Here is a 16,172-nt window from a genome sequence, read left to right as displayed (position 1 = left end):
TTTTTTCATTCACCTCTGCAACAGCAAGCAGGGATCTCACGCTCCAGAGACAGACTCAAGAACAATGTTTAAAACAACCATCCTGAATTTATGGGCCACAGATGCTCCTCATGCCCAAATTCAAAGATGGGCTGCAGGGGTGGCCTCTGTGCAGAGCCCAGCAGCTGCCCCAGGTCAGATCAGAGTCAGCTCTATCCAGCTCCAAAGGTACCCACTGTTCAATTTTTAGTTTTGTTTCTCACCATCACACTCTATTTTAATTAGCAATCAATTAAATTAATCTTCCCCAAGTGGAATCTGTTTTGCCTGTGACAGTAATCAGTGAGAAGCCTCCCTGCCTTCACCTCAACCCATGGCTTTTTTCATCAGATTTTCTCCCCCCTGCCTTGCTGTGGAGTGGCAGTGGGCACGTGGTGGCCAGCCAAGGGCAGCCCTGCAGGCAGGCATACAGTCTGCCTGTAATGCAAAGGACACGGGAGCTGCTCCACTTTCATGTCTGTCCACGCACGTCTCAAGACCCCTCTGAGAATTACAGCATCACTGAGACTTCTGCAGGAGAGTCTGAGGGAAAGCAAGATGTTGGCAGCATACGTGTGAATGGCAATTCTGCAAAGTGGAAGGTTCACACATTGTATGTAGACGTGCAATTATGTACATGTAGTATTATAGCTATATATATAATGCATACATGCTCTCTCCAAATACATATTTATATAAACAGCTGGCCATTCTTTACTGCATCTGTCAGAGTTTCGGATAATCAGAACAGTCCCCAAATGCTTGGACTGCTCAGAGTGCTTGGACTGCTCACAGTCTGACTGTGGCAGATCCACCAGATCTATGCGTAGTGCATGGCTTGCACGAGCCTCGTGAGAATTGCTTGAAATGAAGAAACTATTGATTGCCTGTGACTGTCACAGTGGTGCATAAATGCAAACTAATCAGAACTTGCTGCAGCTACAATTAAGAATATGTTGTAGCAGACATTTTATATGTAGCATTTATCCAGCAGTATTGAAGGAATAAACAGTTTTTTTACAACATTTTAAAAATAAGTCCATCCACTATAACCCACATTATGTTTACTTTTAGTGTGTGGTGTTTGGAATCTTGAACAGCCATGAGGACACATGGCTGTGTGCGTTTCAGCAGTCTGCAGTTCACTGAAAGGTCCTAAAGTGAGTTATCGTTGTAGAATTATTCTCCCTTTAATTGCGAAATGTGGCTTTATCAGTACTTCAGATAGAGTTTTCAAATGATCTCAATTAGGAAAATTACTTCATTAGAAATAACTACTTTCGTGTTATGTCAGCATTCAGTGTCAAGCGCTTGTTTTTCACAAACAGCATGCAAGACAGAAGAGCAATAGCAAAATAAACAGTTTGCTAGGAATCCCCTCCTAGCTCACACACAACAAAATATTTTTGTTGCTGACCCAGAACGGATCATGAATGAGATATTGTTCAGATGGCTACGCATGGAGATCACAACTTGGCAGGTTTCATTTTAAGCTGAGATCCTAGTTAAGCAAAGAACAAGTCCTTCCATGCTACACAACCACGGAGGTTATTGATACTGACACTGCTTGCACGTGGCGCTAGGAGCCTGGGCTGCTGCGGAGCACAGGTATGTGCTGCTACCATTAACAGGAGCTCCAAGGCTTTGCTGAAAGGCTGCTGCCTGCCCCTGATGGGGAGCAGATCCCCACCGTGGTGTGGGCTAACCTGCTGGCAACTGAGCCAGAAAGCACAAAGCTGTGGTTCGCAGCAAACCATGACATGAGGGGCTGCTCCAGCAGGACACCCCTGCGAAATCCACACTGCTCAGTGCATCAGGACAGCACCCACGGAGGGTCACACGCCTTTCAGTCGTGTGAGTTGTGCATGCAGAAGTGTCATCTCCGTGTCCAGCGCTTCTTTTCCATCACCTGCCCTACCCACAGCCTCAGCCCCTCGTATCCCCTGCAGCCTGCGCGCCCCACCTCGCAAACCGAGGCTGCTGTGTGCACGCAGAGCGTGCATTTACCACAAGTGTCCGTGTGTCTGTGTGTCTGTGTCCCCGCCCGCAGCCCCGCTACCTGCCGAAGTGTCCCAGCGAGTCGAAGAGCCGCTCGGAGCCAGGAGCCATGGCGGGACGGCCGCAAGCCGCGAGCCTTCAGCGCCGCTGCCCTGAGGAGACACCGGGAGCCGCCCGGCCCCTGCCCTCCGCCCCCTTCACGGTCCCGGCCCCGGTCCCGATCCCGATCCCGGTCCCGGCCCCGGCGGGGCCCCGCTGCCCGCCCCGCCCCTGCCCCGGGCCCCCCTCGCCCTCACCCGGCCCGGCCCGGCGCAAGGTGGCGGCTGAGGGGCGCCCGCCCAACGGTCGCGCCCCAACGGTCGCGGCCCGCCGCCAACCGTCCCTCGGCCGCCTTCGCACCCCCCCCCAGAGCAGGGAGCCCCCAAATTGAGTTAAAGGAACCCTGAGGTGCCTTCAACCCCCCTCCGAAACAGGCACACGATGTAAAACACTATCAGCATTCAATAAAAGTGAAATATGGGTCCCATGTAACACGGCTGTCACTCGCAAATTTAGTACGTTTTTTTTTTCTGACAGTTTTTTTCACGTTTTTAGATAGTAAGGCTTTTTTCACCCCCCAGAGCATGTAATTTCCCTTCTCGGTTAGACCCAGCCACGCTCCGAAGTCTCCTTCAGAGCCAAGTGCCCCTGCGGTTCGGTGAGGCGAGACCCATCTCCAGCTCTGACTGGGCTGCTCTCCTGAAAAACAGGAAGAAAAGTAAAAAACAAAACCAAAAACAGCCCAAACAATTCCGTCTTACCATATTTGCATTGCATATTTTATTATTTTTTAGGAGGCGCAGAAAAATCTCCACAGAACAAACCCAAGCAAGCGCCACAGCTGCGGCTCTGCGCGGGGCAGATGTTCGTGCTACGTGGTGGCGATCTGTCCCGCTGCAGACCTACAAAAAGCAGATGTTTGTCGGCCCCCTTGGCTCCGAGCAGCTCCTGAGCAGCCCAGCAGTGAGCAAATAGCACGATACGCAGCCAGGAATGTGAAGAACAGGGCCAGGAGAGGATTCCTCCTCATAGCTACTGTGGTGTATTCCCCCCATCCCACACAAGCTTTGAAGCATCGCTGCTTGATAATCTCTCTGTACATCTTCCTGCATCTGCAACAGATTTTTTTAATACACAGCCTGGAGTGTGCTGCTGCTACCTCCTTAGGGTACGTGAACCAGCAAGTCCAAGGACTGATTTGTTGGTTTGTGGTAAATTTTTTTGTATTTGTTGTTTTTTTACCTCAAAAATATCAACATTTAACTTAATCGACCTTGTTTTTCTCTGGAGAATGTTTTCCAGGTCGAAGTGGTACGTGCTGGAGTGCAGCACTGGTACTTTCACAAAGCGTTTCTTTCTCCAAAGAGCCACACTAGTTAAATAGTTATTTGCAAAGCCAAACAGCAACGAATAGTAAACACTCTGGCTAAATATTGCATTGCTGCTCTTCTGCCTGGTTTTAGTGTCTTGCCTCCTACAACAAGTAAATTCATTAGGTTTCAGCAGGAAGATCTTTTTTTTTCAGTGTAAAGGTCAAGCAGGAAAATAAGAGAGAAGTCCCTTTCAGCACCATTTTTAAACCTAAAAACATCCAGAGTTCTCCCTTTGCAGAATCTCTCACAGACATTCCCGCACACATTTCTCTCTATGCCTGCATCTTTGCAAATATCATGACTTTACTGCCTGTATCAGGGTAAAGATAGGAAATTGGAAATCTCTCCTGCTGAAGTTAATACCAACTCCCCCATGTCTGCATTTCCAAAAGTTATTAATGTAGTGTCTGCAATGCCAGCTCTCTTAAAAACGTGGTGGTCACATATTCACCTCCTTTCTTTCAAGCCTCAGAAGATGCACTACATGCTTTAAGGCTGCCTTCCCCCTATCCTGTTACACCAGTGCTACATGAAGCAGTAACTGTGCTTTTCGCCACTGTCACTCCTCACCAAGTTGGTTTTCACCAGAATCACCTAGAAATAGTTACAGAGGTCCTTCACTGGCTTTGTTCACAGACAATACATGACTTTCTTTCACTTTTTGCTGCATGATGAACTCTTGTGCTACAGAAAATACAGGGAACATCTGAGGAAGAAATGGAAGATGTCTGTAATTAATATGGTGTCAAAACAAGACCATCCACATCCACGCTCTACTTAGAATTTTAGGGATTTTGTTAGCAGAAGGAACTGAAGGTAGTTTGTGATCCCTTTCCTACAATATCTCTAGAAACCACTGGGATGGGATGATTGAGGGTGTTCGCAACACTATCCAGGATATTCCAGAGGTTTAAAGTGTTGGTTTTTTAATCCCACAAGGGGAATATGCAGCGGCTCATCTCAAAAAAAGAACTTTAGTTACAGGTTTAACCTCATTTCTGGCACTTGCAAACAAGTTGATGTTCAACAGAGGCATTCAATGTTGCACAATCCTTGAGGAAGAAGTGATCTTAGCAACTCATAATGGGAGAAGAGAAGGCTTGCAAAATAATCTCCCTCAGTTTGTCATTCCCACATGGAAAAATCAGTTGTCTGCTGGTACAGAGTGTTCCTGGCCTCCCCTTCTGTAAGTCAAATTACAGTGTCACCAAAATACAGAATGTGTATCGGGAACATGCCTCTGGTGTGAATTTACTGCACGTGTTCCGATGCATTCATACATGCATGCTGAGCTTCCAATTACAGCTGAACCCCAAATACCAAAGTGGTGTGGCCAGTAGGCAACTGGTAACATCACCAACAACTTTCGGTAGACACAGCTCTATTTAAGGACTCATTACCTAATTTCTGACCCAGCTGTTTCCCACTTCTGACATGGCTTGCAACCCACAGATGAGGTATTACAGGGAGCACAGGAACTGCAGCTGTGTCAAGCAAGCAAGAAACACAGGTCTAACTATTGCCACCAGCACTCAAGCACACAGGTAGAGTCCATCCCTGAGTGGTCTCCAATGCCTGTTTTTGTCACACTAATGAAAACCAGACAAAACCAAACCAACAAAACCACTGAAATCAGCCCTATGATAGTTTGAACATAACATTCTCCCCAACTGTTTTGAAGTTACCTACCTCTGTTCCCTTCCAAGGAAAGCCAAGCAAGGGACTCCTAGATGTGCTCTGGACATCTGCAAGGATACGTTTTATCTATGACCCTTCAGTGTGTGCTACTTCAGCTTCATATTTTAGTTTTTTTCTTCCTCCACAGTACTTATAACTCTGTGATATCTTTAAGACAGAGTTGTTCACGGGTGCCTGATAAAAGTCAGAGAAATCTGGTAGACATCTTAAAAAATGCATCTTTCAGCAAAGTTCAATGTAAAGAGAGTTCCAATTAAATGTAACATGGTACACTCAAAATCCCAAGTCTCTAATTTTGTTTCAATTATTATTCTCTTAATATGTTTCTTCCCTTCCCGTGAGCGGAGGGATCACATATTAACTAGGGCACAGCATCAGAAAGCTTCCACGGGACACAGGGCTTAGTGGCAAGGTCTGGGCAATATTTTCTCCAGCTCCGTGTGCTCCAAGGTTTTCAGCACAACTCCCAAACGTTAACGTGAGACCAGGAGAGTGACAGCTCTGCCTTGTGAGCTCCACAGACAGCAGAACATTTGCTTGCAACAGCAGTGTTGTCAGGGTTATAAAATTGCTCCCTGCCACTCCATATTTAACAGGGGAACAAAAAAGGCATCCTTAGGATATGCATCATCTAGAATATCCTGCACTTCATGCTAGAGAGATTTTGCTGGTTTGTACTTCTTACAGTTTTTTATCCACAGGAGGACAGAAATGCAAGGTATTGGGAGGAAAATGCTTGCAAGGGGGGGAAGGGAGCTCACAGTTTAATTGTGTAATCTCATTAAAGGTTAAATAAAGAAGTGAGTAAAAGTTATGCTGCATTAAACCTGAGTAAGGAAAACATGCAAGTACCAAGAGGCTCTTTATACTATCAGAGACTGAGATAGGCCAAAAGGTAAAAGTTAAAGGCAGATTTACTGAAATGAGAAAAACAGGTCCACGTCCATAGCAGAAAGTGTAACTAATAATTGGAACCGTGAACCAAAGGAAGTGGTGGATTGTCCAACCCTTGAAATTTTCTATCAAACATCGTCAAATGAGATGTTTTTCTCTTTTGCAAGTAGGCAGCTACTCTCATATGTACAGACCTTCCCTTACTTAGGGGTATTCCATTACACGGAGAGCGATGTGTCAAAACAAGTCAGTACTAAAACAAATTGGAAGTCTATGTCCTTCACTATGCAAGCCATCAGCCGTGCAAGTAGAGCCTTCCAGCTTGTGAATATATTTAGTGAGAAAACTGAAGAGAGGACAGCTTTGCTGCCACTGATTGATGAGTTAAACTGGTTGATTGGTGGTGCTGGCAATGACCGAATTCCTGTTGCAGCTGCAAGGCCGATACATGGAGCTGGCTCTGAGAGCTGGAGTGTCTCCGGGACCTCACAGGCAACCGCTGCGGTTTCTTACCAGTGCAGAGCAAACACGGCCGGCAGCGTATCATGTTAGCTTGAACTATTCAGCACAAATAACCAAGGACTCAGTCAAGAGAGATCTGACAGATTTAGATGGAGTGACTGAAGATGATACCAATACCAGCTGTCTGCTTCGTGGGCCTCTACTTGATGCCTCAGCGAATATATGGTCTGTGAAACAGGCTGGCTGAGGCACAGATTTCATATTATTTGGCCCTGCCTGTGCTGGCAGAAAGGTGGGTTGGCCCCGAGTGCCAGTGATGCCTCAAACCGCTGCATTTTGGGCTCCCAGCGCCAGTCTGTTGGTGGTCTGCAGTAATGAGGATGTGGCAGCGCAGATTTCAGAGCAGGAAGGATGCCAAGCACAAGCGCCTCGGGGATCTGGAGTGCACACTGTGTGCGCTGTGTGCTGGGAAACAGCACCCGGGCTGACGCAGCAGACAGGCAGAAATTACGCTCTGCACATCAGCAGGAGCTACTTATTCCCTCACGTACAATGACTTAAACACGGTCGTGAAGAGCAATGAAGCAAAATGGTTTGAGAAAAACACTTCCTTCTTATAGGAAAAGCACTAGAAACAAGAGGTGTGCTTCACATGTGTTTGACAAAAATCCGACAGAGGCTGTACGCAGGTAGGCAGCCAGGTAATGTTAGGTGCTCTCGTGAATAATTCACATTATAATTCACATTTAGAGGCAGAAATGTTAGGTAACTTTGCCAGCAGATTCAAAAGCTATTGCTACAGAGAGTTAGAGAATCATTCCCCCTCCTGCACACCAATTAGGGTTTGTATTCACTGCACTGATTGCATTTGGGCTATGAGGAGGCGAAGGAAAAAGAAGCTGAATCTCCAAAGACACATCCAGGCAGCCCTCAAGCCTGAAAATCCAATCTCAGGCTGACATTGGCCATGTAAACACTTTAAATCTTTAAGGATTACTGCGAAACTGAGGCAGGTAAAATCCACAAATGGCTAGAAAGCAAACCCAAAATCTAAATATTGCCATTTCGTCCGAGCACAGCCCCACAAAAAACCTCATGCAAAGTCCTGTTGCAACAGCCATCGCTTCTAAAGAGATGCAGAGCGGCCGCCCTCATCAAGCAGCGCTCCAGATGGGTTTCCCCACACAGAAGTAGTGCAAGTAAAGCAGGAGCAGATGAAGACAGTGCCAAAGAGATGCTGCACAGATGGCAATGCTGCAGCACGGACTTTCCAGAAGTCCTACCAAGCGACAGCCTTGTCTCTCCTCAAAGCCTGTAACCCTACAGCGTTTCTGCTGTCTTTACGAGGGTACTTTGCTTTCCCTTTGACACACTTGCCTCTTAAATCCTGCAGTGGAAATGAACTGGCTTACACCGATTTTTTTTTTGCAGGTGTTTTTCTCCCAGTTGACCCAGTTTGTCTTTTACTGGATGTGCTGTGTGTCGCAAGAGCGGAGCGAGGCAGGTATGCTCAGAAAGCTCTTGCCAAACCTTTAGGATTAACAGTTTGTTTAGTATTCCTCCTACGGCCCGTCATGCTGGCCTGTGTGAGATTTCAAGCAGAAAGCAGCAATCACTTAGCATGCTGCCGCTGTTACTGTTAAATTCATTTGGCTGACTTGAGAGGGACCGAACGAGGTCTGCCCATGCTCGGGGGCTTCCAGTCCTCCCGAGGCAATTATTTTCAGGTCCTAAACATCATTTCTGTTCAGAACAAATCACTGAGGGTGCACAACTGGATTTTCCAAAGGATATCGCCAAAGCACACAAGGCTTAGCATAAGCACTTGATTGCAAAAAACAAAAAACAAACAAAAACAAACAAAAAAAAAACAACAAACCAAACCACTTGGTATTTTGACACCTGTAATACAAGCAAGTCAGGAAACCAGGGGAGTGACTTTGTGCACCAGCTGTCCAGCTTGTGCTTCTCTGAGATTTTCAGGTGTGTAAACACAAATTGTCCCAGCTCTGTTACTCCTGGCATAAACTTGGGTGGAAGAAACTTGAAGAATCAAGACCCCGCTCCTGTTGCTGCTTCAGTTCAGGTGGAGAAAATGGGCAGCGTTGTGAAATGAAAGAAGCAAAATAATGAGGCTCTGTATTTTTTATTTATTTATTTATTTTGAGAAATATCAAATTACGATCAATGTCAAGCCCACAGAAAAGAGGGTACAACTCAGCTGGTTTTGGCTTTGGCTACGTTACTGAAGTCCCTGTTCCAGCAGGCTGTGCCCCTTCCCTGGCAAAGCGCCCTCTTCTTCTGTTTCCTTTTGTGCGTCCACATAATTTCCTGATTATGCAAGTGCCCAGCAAAAACAATTCGCCTGAAAATGAAAATCAAGGCAGAACACAGGACTGAGCTGGTACAGGAGGTTTCCGTGTCATCTGCCTGTCATGCCACAATGGAGAGCTGGGCAGTCTGAGTTCGAGAGGACAATATTTGAGCATGAGGGTGAGCAAAAGCATAAAGAGCAGAAGCAGGTGATGTTCCAGCTTTCTCCTGTACCCTTTTCCAGCACAGCTCCTGCTGGACTGCTAAAATTTCTGTGATATTCCCCAAGGGTTTCCCATGTTTTGGCTTGTAAGTTACTGTAAGTTAAGTAAGTTAAGTAATAGGTAATGTAAGTTAAAATAAGTTAAGATGACACAATTAAAAGGGGCTTGGAAGTGCCCTGTCGATATTAAAGCAAACTGAGCATGGAGGCAGGAGGGCACTGAGATACTCCCCAGAGCCTGGCTTCTCTGCCTAAACCAGGAGAAGTGCCTACAAAGGGATTTTTCTCCTTCAGCTCTGTGGCATCTAAATGGAGCAGAGGAAAATGAGCTGCCCCGAAAAAAAAATAAAATATATCCCTTCTGTTTGGAAAGCAAGTCTGGTCCATTTAAATCACTAACAGGGCTATTAATTGCATGTTATTTTTAGTGCTGATGGTGATGTGTAGACAACTAAGAAGCAGCATTCCCATGCATCGCTTGAAATAAGATCTCCATCAGGATTTGCTAACGCATCTGAAGGACCTGTCAAAATAACAGAAGCAATATTTGCATTTGCTGACAAGATTTGCCTCTTATGAAGATAGGGTTAACGTGCCTAGCCATGGTTCTTGGCTTCACAGTCACTTCACAAGAAATGCTGGGGACATCGGATAGGAAACATATCTGGAGGCTGAGCTTACCAGTTTTCCCAGATGCCACGAGGATGATAAAAAGAGGCAGGGAGTGCTGAAACATCTCAGCAATCCATTTTCTTGCTAACACTGAGTAATGCCATTTTTTTCTCTCTGTTAGAAAGATAATGGACCTTTCCTGCCTCCTAGTTCTGGAGCAAATTCTTTTAAATAATTTAAAGGGAAGCCTTTTTCTACCGAGTTTCTGAAAATCTGCAAGGAAACGCTAGGTAAGATAACTCTGATAACCCTTAATTACACTGTATGGAACTAGATCCCTCCTAGAAATCAAGTAAGTAATTATAACCTAAACTGTAGGAGGCACATTTTTAATCCCAGCTACCTGGTATAACAACATCAGTGCTACTTACATGGAAGTTACTAGCACAATAATATGAAATCAATCCTCTGCTAGCAGGGAAATTGTTTGGATTTGTAGCACAGCAGCTGAAAGCAAGTCAGAGCCTCATTTATTGAGCTTATTCACTTCCAGGGCAGCCGTTGACACCAGGGTAGCCATAAACCCTCGTGCTGTTGTTAACCGAATGAGTGAGACTTTCAAATGTATTTCTATTCATAATTTTACAGCCTCCTGTTTGAAGCAGATAAATATTTATTTCAGGGTTATTGTAGCAGGATTATAACATGTCCAGAGACAGATATAATTTATTTTTATTTTTTTTAATATCACACAAAATCATTAAATCCCTGAAATATTTCTTCTGCCAGAGCGCGATTTGTAGTTTGCATCCTGATTTCAGCACTGACTCAGCAGAAAGGTACTTCAGGGAGGCTTTTCCAAAAGCTCTGCACTGTTTTTGCAATTTTTTTACCATCAGGGCTTGGGTTCCTAGGCCACCGGGGAGCTGCCAAAAACCAGCTCTTCCTGGGTTTATGTCCATGCACTGAGTGGGGCGGCTCCACAGCTCTGAAGCACCCACGAAGTTCTTGGGGCCTGAAAGCTTTCCCTGCTCTTGCAAATATCCTTGTGGTGGAGATGTTGCTTCGCAGTGAGCAATGCTTTGGTTGAACATAACAAGTCACAGTAACACCAACCACAGTGATGGATGCTCACTGAGAGAGGGACACTCAGGGAGTCGACAAGCTTGGTGTGAGGACCTCAGGTGAGGCACTCTTGTGCCTGAAAAAAGATGTCCTGACAGCACTCTCCAGACTGTTCTTCCTCCATGCATTTTGAAGCGAGAAGGAGAAGGAGAAGGAGAAGGAGAAGGAGAAGGAGAAGGAGAAGGAGAAGGAGAAGGAGAAGGAGAAGGAGAAGGAGAAGGAGAAGGAGAAGGAGAAGGAGAAGGAGAAGGAGAAGGAGAAGGAGAAGGAGAAGGAGAAGGAGAAGGAGAAGGAGAAGGAGAAGGAGAAGGAGAAGGAGAAGGAGAAGGAGAAGGAGAAGGAGGAGGAGGAGGAGGAGGAGGAGGAGGAGGAGGAGGAGAAGAGGACAAAGGTTAAATTAAGAATAAAAAATCCTGCAAGGCAAATGGTAGTGTTTCAGGGTTGTGTAACTGTTGAACTATGAGAAGCTTTAGCTAAAAGCCATGGCCCATTTTCAAAGTAAATCTTACCCAAGTGGTCATGCCCAGCGTGGAAGCTCTGATCAGCTCCTCTCTCTAGAAAGAGAGCAGGGCATGGCTGGCACTTCCCTCATAAGAATATATATGAAAAATGTGTCAAAATAATTTCTAGCCTACAGCTGTCCTTAGCTGGCCTCCTCAAAGATGGAGATTTTTGGAAACATGGTAAAGTCCCAGCTGGTCATCGCCACGTTACCTAGAAGTGACAAAATGACCCTGTTCCTGTATTACATATTTAGTTTCTTCTTCACTACAAGAATCAAAATGCTTGCATATTTTGTTTCCAACTGTTGTGTACCATCCTCATGTACCAGCCAAACCCCTGTGCTTGCAGGGTGCGTGAGTTGGAGACATGGGCATTTGTTAAAGTGTCTCTCTTTATATTTATGGTCCTGCATTTTTCTTCTGCAAAGGAGTGAAGAAAGCTTTATTAATAAGGTGTTTTGAATGTTGATCTGCTTGGCACAATCAAGTGGGCAACTGAATCCAAAATAGTCACTGCAAAATATATTTCGGAACATATTTTCCCTCTGATCCAACATCAGCAGTTGCCAACAAAACAGTGAAAGATGGCTGAGGCGCAAATTTTCATATTAAAAACAAGGTTTTTTTTCAGTTGTTGGGTATTTTCACAAAGCCTTTCTTCAAAGTTTATGTTGTAGAGCTCTTCAGAGAAGCCTGGGATAACCCAAATTCTCAAAATAATGCCTGATTTGTTGATGCCCTTGAAAGCCTGCTATTTTTGTTTTTCCTTTAGAGGGACAGTGAAAGTGAACTGCAAAAAAAAAACCACTTGTGCTGGAAAAAATAACAAAGTGGACGTGGACAAGCATTCACAGTGCAGTTCCTGGGATACCAAAGGACTTTTTCAATGTGTAAGGAGCACAAAGCTGGAGCTAAGTCTCCCTCACATCTCAAAGTAGTACAGGGGGAAAAAAAAATAAAACAATAAAGAAATGTAGCTGTAGCCCTGAGATCAGGCATTACCTATTTGCAGTTCTCATCGTCTTCGTTTGGCTCCAGTGAAGATCAGTGAAAGCAAAATAACCTGAGAATAACAAAAAGCCTAATGGTTGTAGCCGCAGCGACCTGGTGAAACGCACCTCTGCCCTCCTCTGCTCCTGGGAGAGGTAGGAGGCCGCTGCAGCTGCCCTTGCTGTGGGGTAGGAAAAGCTTTGCTGCACTTCCCAGACTGGTGGGGTGTCCCCGTGTCCCCACACGTGCTTCCGTCCCAGGACGGCTGCTTTGCATCCAGGCTGCTGTTCCCCTTGCTGGCTCCGTTCCACAAGCCGCATCGCTTTTGTGGTGTGCATAGACAGGCGTGCAAAACCAGCAAATTAAGGAGGGACACTTTGTTTTTTGGCAAAACAGAGAGCCAGGAAACTACGAGAAACCAGATTTAAAGCCATCCCCGTGCTCTTGCTCCTACACCTTCAAGCATTTGCCCTGGGAACTGATAGTGTAGCAGAGTCCTGTAGTTCAGTGCCATATCATAAGGTGCAGGTTGAGCAATTGAGTCCCTTTTTTGTCCCTCTTCCCTCTGTGGTTGCAGCCTCTTGGAAGAGTATTAGGAGATGGTTTAGAGCAGACCCTTAAAAGTGGCAATCAGAAGCAAAGTCAAGGTTTGGTAGAGCCTGGTGGTGTCTGGGAGGCAATCACATCCTAGGAGGCAATGTGACCTGCCTGCTGGGTGCTGGTGTTCCCAGCAATTCCTCTTAAAAGAGTTCAGCAAAACGGGTCCAGGAAACTTGGGAAGAAGCAGCACATCTCCTGTGCACCTTTACTGACACCTGGCACCAACGTAGGCACAGCGTTGCCTGCCCACACTGAAACCTGGTTGCTGGTGGCAGCCTTGCAGCAGTGACATGAAGATCTGCACAAGCTTCAAACGAAGAAGCACACGAGACCAAAGAACTGCAGGGTGAGGAGGTGCGGAGCAGAGCTCTGAGCTCCTTCCCTCCCTCCCTGCAACATCTCGCACAGGTGCCTGGCCAAAGCAGGGCCCATTCCCTCATTTCATTACCTGCTGCTTTATTTCACCGTCATCCTTTTGGCCGCCAGTAGATGGTGATGGTTTATCTGCATCCAAGATGCAAGCACACATCGGGGAGGCAGGGAGGCAGCATTACAGCCTGTTTGGGGAAAGACTGAAAAATAAAAAAGAGCAGATAAACCCAGGAGTCAGGCAGGCAGTCTCCAGGCAACCTCCTGCTTTCCCGGAGCTGCAAAAACTGCAGCTTTGACGACATCCTCGCTTCCTGGTGTGTTAAAAGGAGCACGTGTGAGAGGGCCTGGAGGCCTCGCTCCTCACAGACACCTTGCAGTCTGGAGGCCAGAGAGACCAAGCAAGTGTAGGTTTTGCTGAGAACGCAGACAGCATCCATCTCCATCTGCAACGAAGCAAGATCCCGGAGATCACGAGAAATAAACCCAGCAGACCTAGCTAAATGCTGCCTGAAATTTGCAACGGCGAAACTCTCGCCATTCCCGATGGACTGATACGTCATTTATTTTGGGGCGAGGCTGCCCTGCTCACGAGCTATATCATTTTATAAAGAAAGAGTGAAGCAACAGATCCATTTGACAGAAAAATCGCCCCAGAGGCAGGTTACGGGGAAATGCTTGTGGAGAAATTGCGGCCTGGGGCTGAAGCAGCACCTGCTGTGCCCATCGTTAGCTAATTACCTCGGCCTCCAGCCCTTTCCTGGCCAGGGGTCCGGCCTCAGCCCCTCTGCCTGCCCCTTCCAGCTGAGAAAGCACTCACGGTGCCGCCTCAGCATCGGGTTTATTATTAATGACCAGCGTCGCTCTGACACGGCACCTACAGGCCCCGGCCACCCAGCAGAGCCCCACGCAGAATATTAAAATGCTGATTTCCCTCTCAGATGAGGCCTCGCTGCTGCCCCTCTGCTCATTTGCTTGCAGATGCTGTCAGGGCCGTGCTCCCTGCAGGATACATGGCCGAGGGTGCTGTTTTCTTCCACAGAGCGTGGCGTGGCCGCCCATACAAAGTTATATCAGGGCACAGCGCATTTCTCTGCCCCATCAGAGGGCCCCAGTGCAGCAGCAGAGCTGGGGAGCTGCTGCCCCTTCCCCCCACACACACTGAGCTTCCCCAGAGAGCTGCATGTGAGGTGCTGATGTCCTGAGCATCATCCCAGCAGAGAAATAAAAAACCAAACCCACAACCACAGCGGGCAGCACCGAGTGGTTGAGTGCAGCCCAGCTTTTCACGGAGGGGGATGAAGAGAAGCAAGAAGGAGCCAAGAGCAGGACCAAGATCTGGGTCTTCTGCTGCAACCCCTACATGGGGGCTGCCCGGTGTCCTCTGTCACCAGCAGGATGCTCCAAGCAGCTGGCACAGCAGGAGGGGCAAGCACAGGTTTGGCTTTTTGCAGCTCCCTGCCGAGCCCCAGCCGTCCCGTGGGATTTGCCAGCAGATGGCAGGCAACCCCTGGCAGAGGTCCTGTTCACCCTGCCTGGCTGCTCAGCTCCTCAGCCCCATCCACACGGCAAAATCCTCTCCTTCCAGCCCTCCTGCCCCTTCCCCTGCGGCCCGGTGCCAAGCACAGCACCCAGCCGGCCAGCTGGAGGTGAGGATGGGTGAGGGGAGACTTGGTGGGAGCTGGCAGCGCTGTGAGGAGGTGGGTGAGGAGCCAGGAGAAAAAGAAAAAAAAAAAAAGAAAAAAAAAAGCAACTGCTGGGGCATCTATTTTGTTTTCAAGCCTCTAGCAAAAGCCAGATCAGACTGCAGCAGCTCTGCTCTGAGGCCAGGCAGTGCAGCCAGCACAAGCCAGCTCTCCAAAAGGCTCTGGGAAAGCAATTGGCTCCGACCCGCGCTCAAGCTGCTTGTGGTTTAGGCGATGGAGAGCCCTCAGCCAAACTCCTGTCAAGAAACGTGAATTTCAACATCTGCACGGAGCTCTCTATCAGGAGGGAAACCCACAAAACACAACCCCTAACTGATAAACAGCGCTGGCTGCCTACAGAGACACCCGCTGCTGGCAGGGCGGCAAAGCCCCGGCTCTCCCCGGCTCTGCAGGAAGACGTCCTTTTAGGAGGACGTCTAGGAGGATGGCCATTTTGGGGGGCTGGTGGGCAGCAGGGTTTCAGCTTGCACGTGCTCCAGTGTTTCAGTGTCCAAATGTTTCTTCCAAAGGCTTCTCGGGAAGGTCCGGCTATCTTCTCGTGGAGTGGGAAGGTCATCAGAGTCGGTGCAGGTCTTTGGGTGTTTGTCCTGCCCAAAGCTTGGGGTGTGCACTACAATGTGCCGTAACCTTAGGTGTCCTGACCAGCAAACACCCGAGCTGTCAGGCAGCTCCCCGAGATCGCCAGGACCCAGCAGCACTGGATCTGGGATGCTGCAGGGAAGCAGAAGGACATGCTTCAAAAAAAAAAACCCTTCCAAAAGTCCTACTGCCACCCAAGCACGGGACTTGCTGGGCCTTCCTAGCGACATCAGCTGGCACATCGCTGCGGGCCCCAATCCTTTTCACATTTTCAGCTGCTTGCTCTCTCCTTAGCAAAGGCGGGATTCACGGTCAGACTTTGGAGAGTTCAGAGAGTTTGCCTGAAGAGTCAGAGCTTGCAGAGCATCCAAGAGAACAGACCTGAACACCGGGGCCTCTCCCGCCCCAGCAGCAGCAGCCGCAGCCCCTCCCGGCTCACCTCGGGGACTTCTGGCACCTTTCCTGCGACTCCCACTCACTGCAACGCGCGTTGACAGCTTGCATAAGGTGGGCCCGTTGCTCCTGGGGCTTGGGTAATCCTCTCCCTTTCCCATCTCCACACGTGGGCCTCGCAGCTGGAGCTGCCCCGTGACCGCGCGTTGCATTGGAGCAGCAACCCCAAAGGGAACTTCTGCGCCACCCGCACCACTCGCAGAGGACCAACTCAGTG

The 16,172-nt window shown here is 47.9% G+C and overlaps 1 protein-coding gene and 1 long non-coding RNA gene across 6 annotated transcripts in view; both read right to left on the bottom strand.

Moving 5' to 3' along the window:
* SLC22A16 (solute carrier family 22 member 16) overlaps positions 1–2,306 on the bottom strand; it is a 33,945-nt gene extending 31,639 nt beyond the window's left edge. Inside the window, exon 1 of one of the 4 annotated variants that reach the window (XM_072036103.1) lies at positions 2,078–2,306. Coding sequence is in view for 1 of the 4 variants with exons in the window: in XM_027454713.3 (XP_027310514.3) it covers positions 2,078–2,127 (50 nt within the window). In the remaining 3 variants the exon portion in view is untranslated. Of the gene's footprint in view, positions 1–13; positions 1,980–2,077 lie in introns of those variants that run through there. The other 3 variants (XM_072036104.1, XM_027454713.3, XM_013096608.5) reach the window with 3 other exon arrangements.
* Positions 2,307–8,622: 6,316 nt separating this feature from the next.
* Positions 8,623–14,103, bottom strand: LOC106016021 (uncharacterized). 2 transcript variants are annotated; one of them, XR_003496498.3, is made up of 3 exons: positions 13,297–14,103; positions 12,261–12,321; positions 8,623–9,541 (listed from the first exon to the last, which is right to left on the bottom strand). It is a non-coding gene; the product is annotated as an uncharacterized lncRNA (long non-coding RNA). The 2 variants fall into 2 exon arrangements; XR_011808418.1 differs by having other exon boundaries at positions 12,261–14,103.
* Positions 14,104–16,172: the final 2,069 nt, after the last annotated feature.

This window comes from Anas platyrhynchos, chromosome 3 (genome assembly GCF_047663525.1).
Source record: "Anas platyrhynchos isolate ZD024472 breed Pekin duck chromosome 3, IASCAAS_PekinDuck_T2T, whole genome shotgun sequence".
Lineage (NCBI taxonomy): Eukaryota > Metazoa > Chordata > Aves > Anseriformes > Anatidae > Anas > Anas platyrhynchos.
The sequence above is the reverse complement of the archived record's forward strand: the minus strand, read 5'-3'. Positions and strand labels throughout refer to the sequence as shown.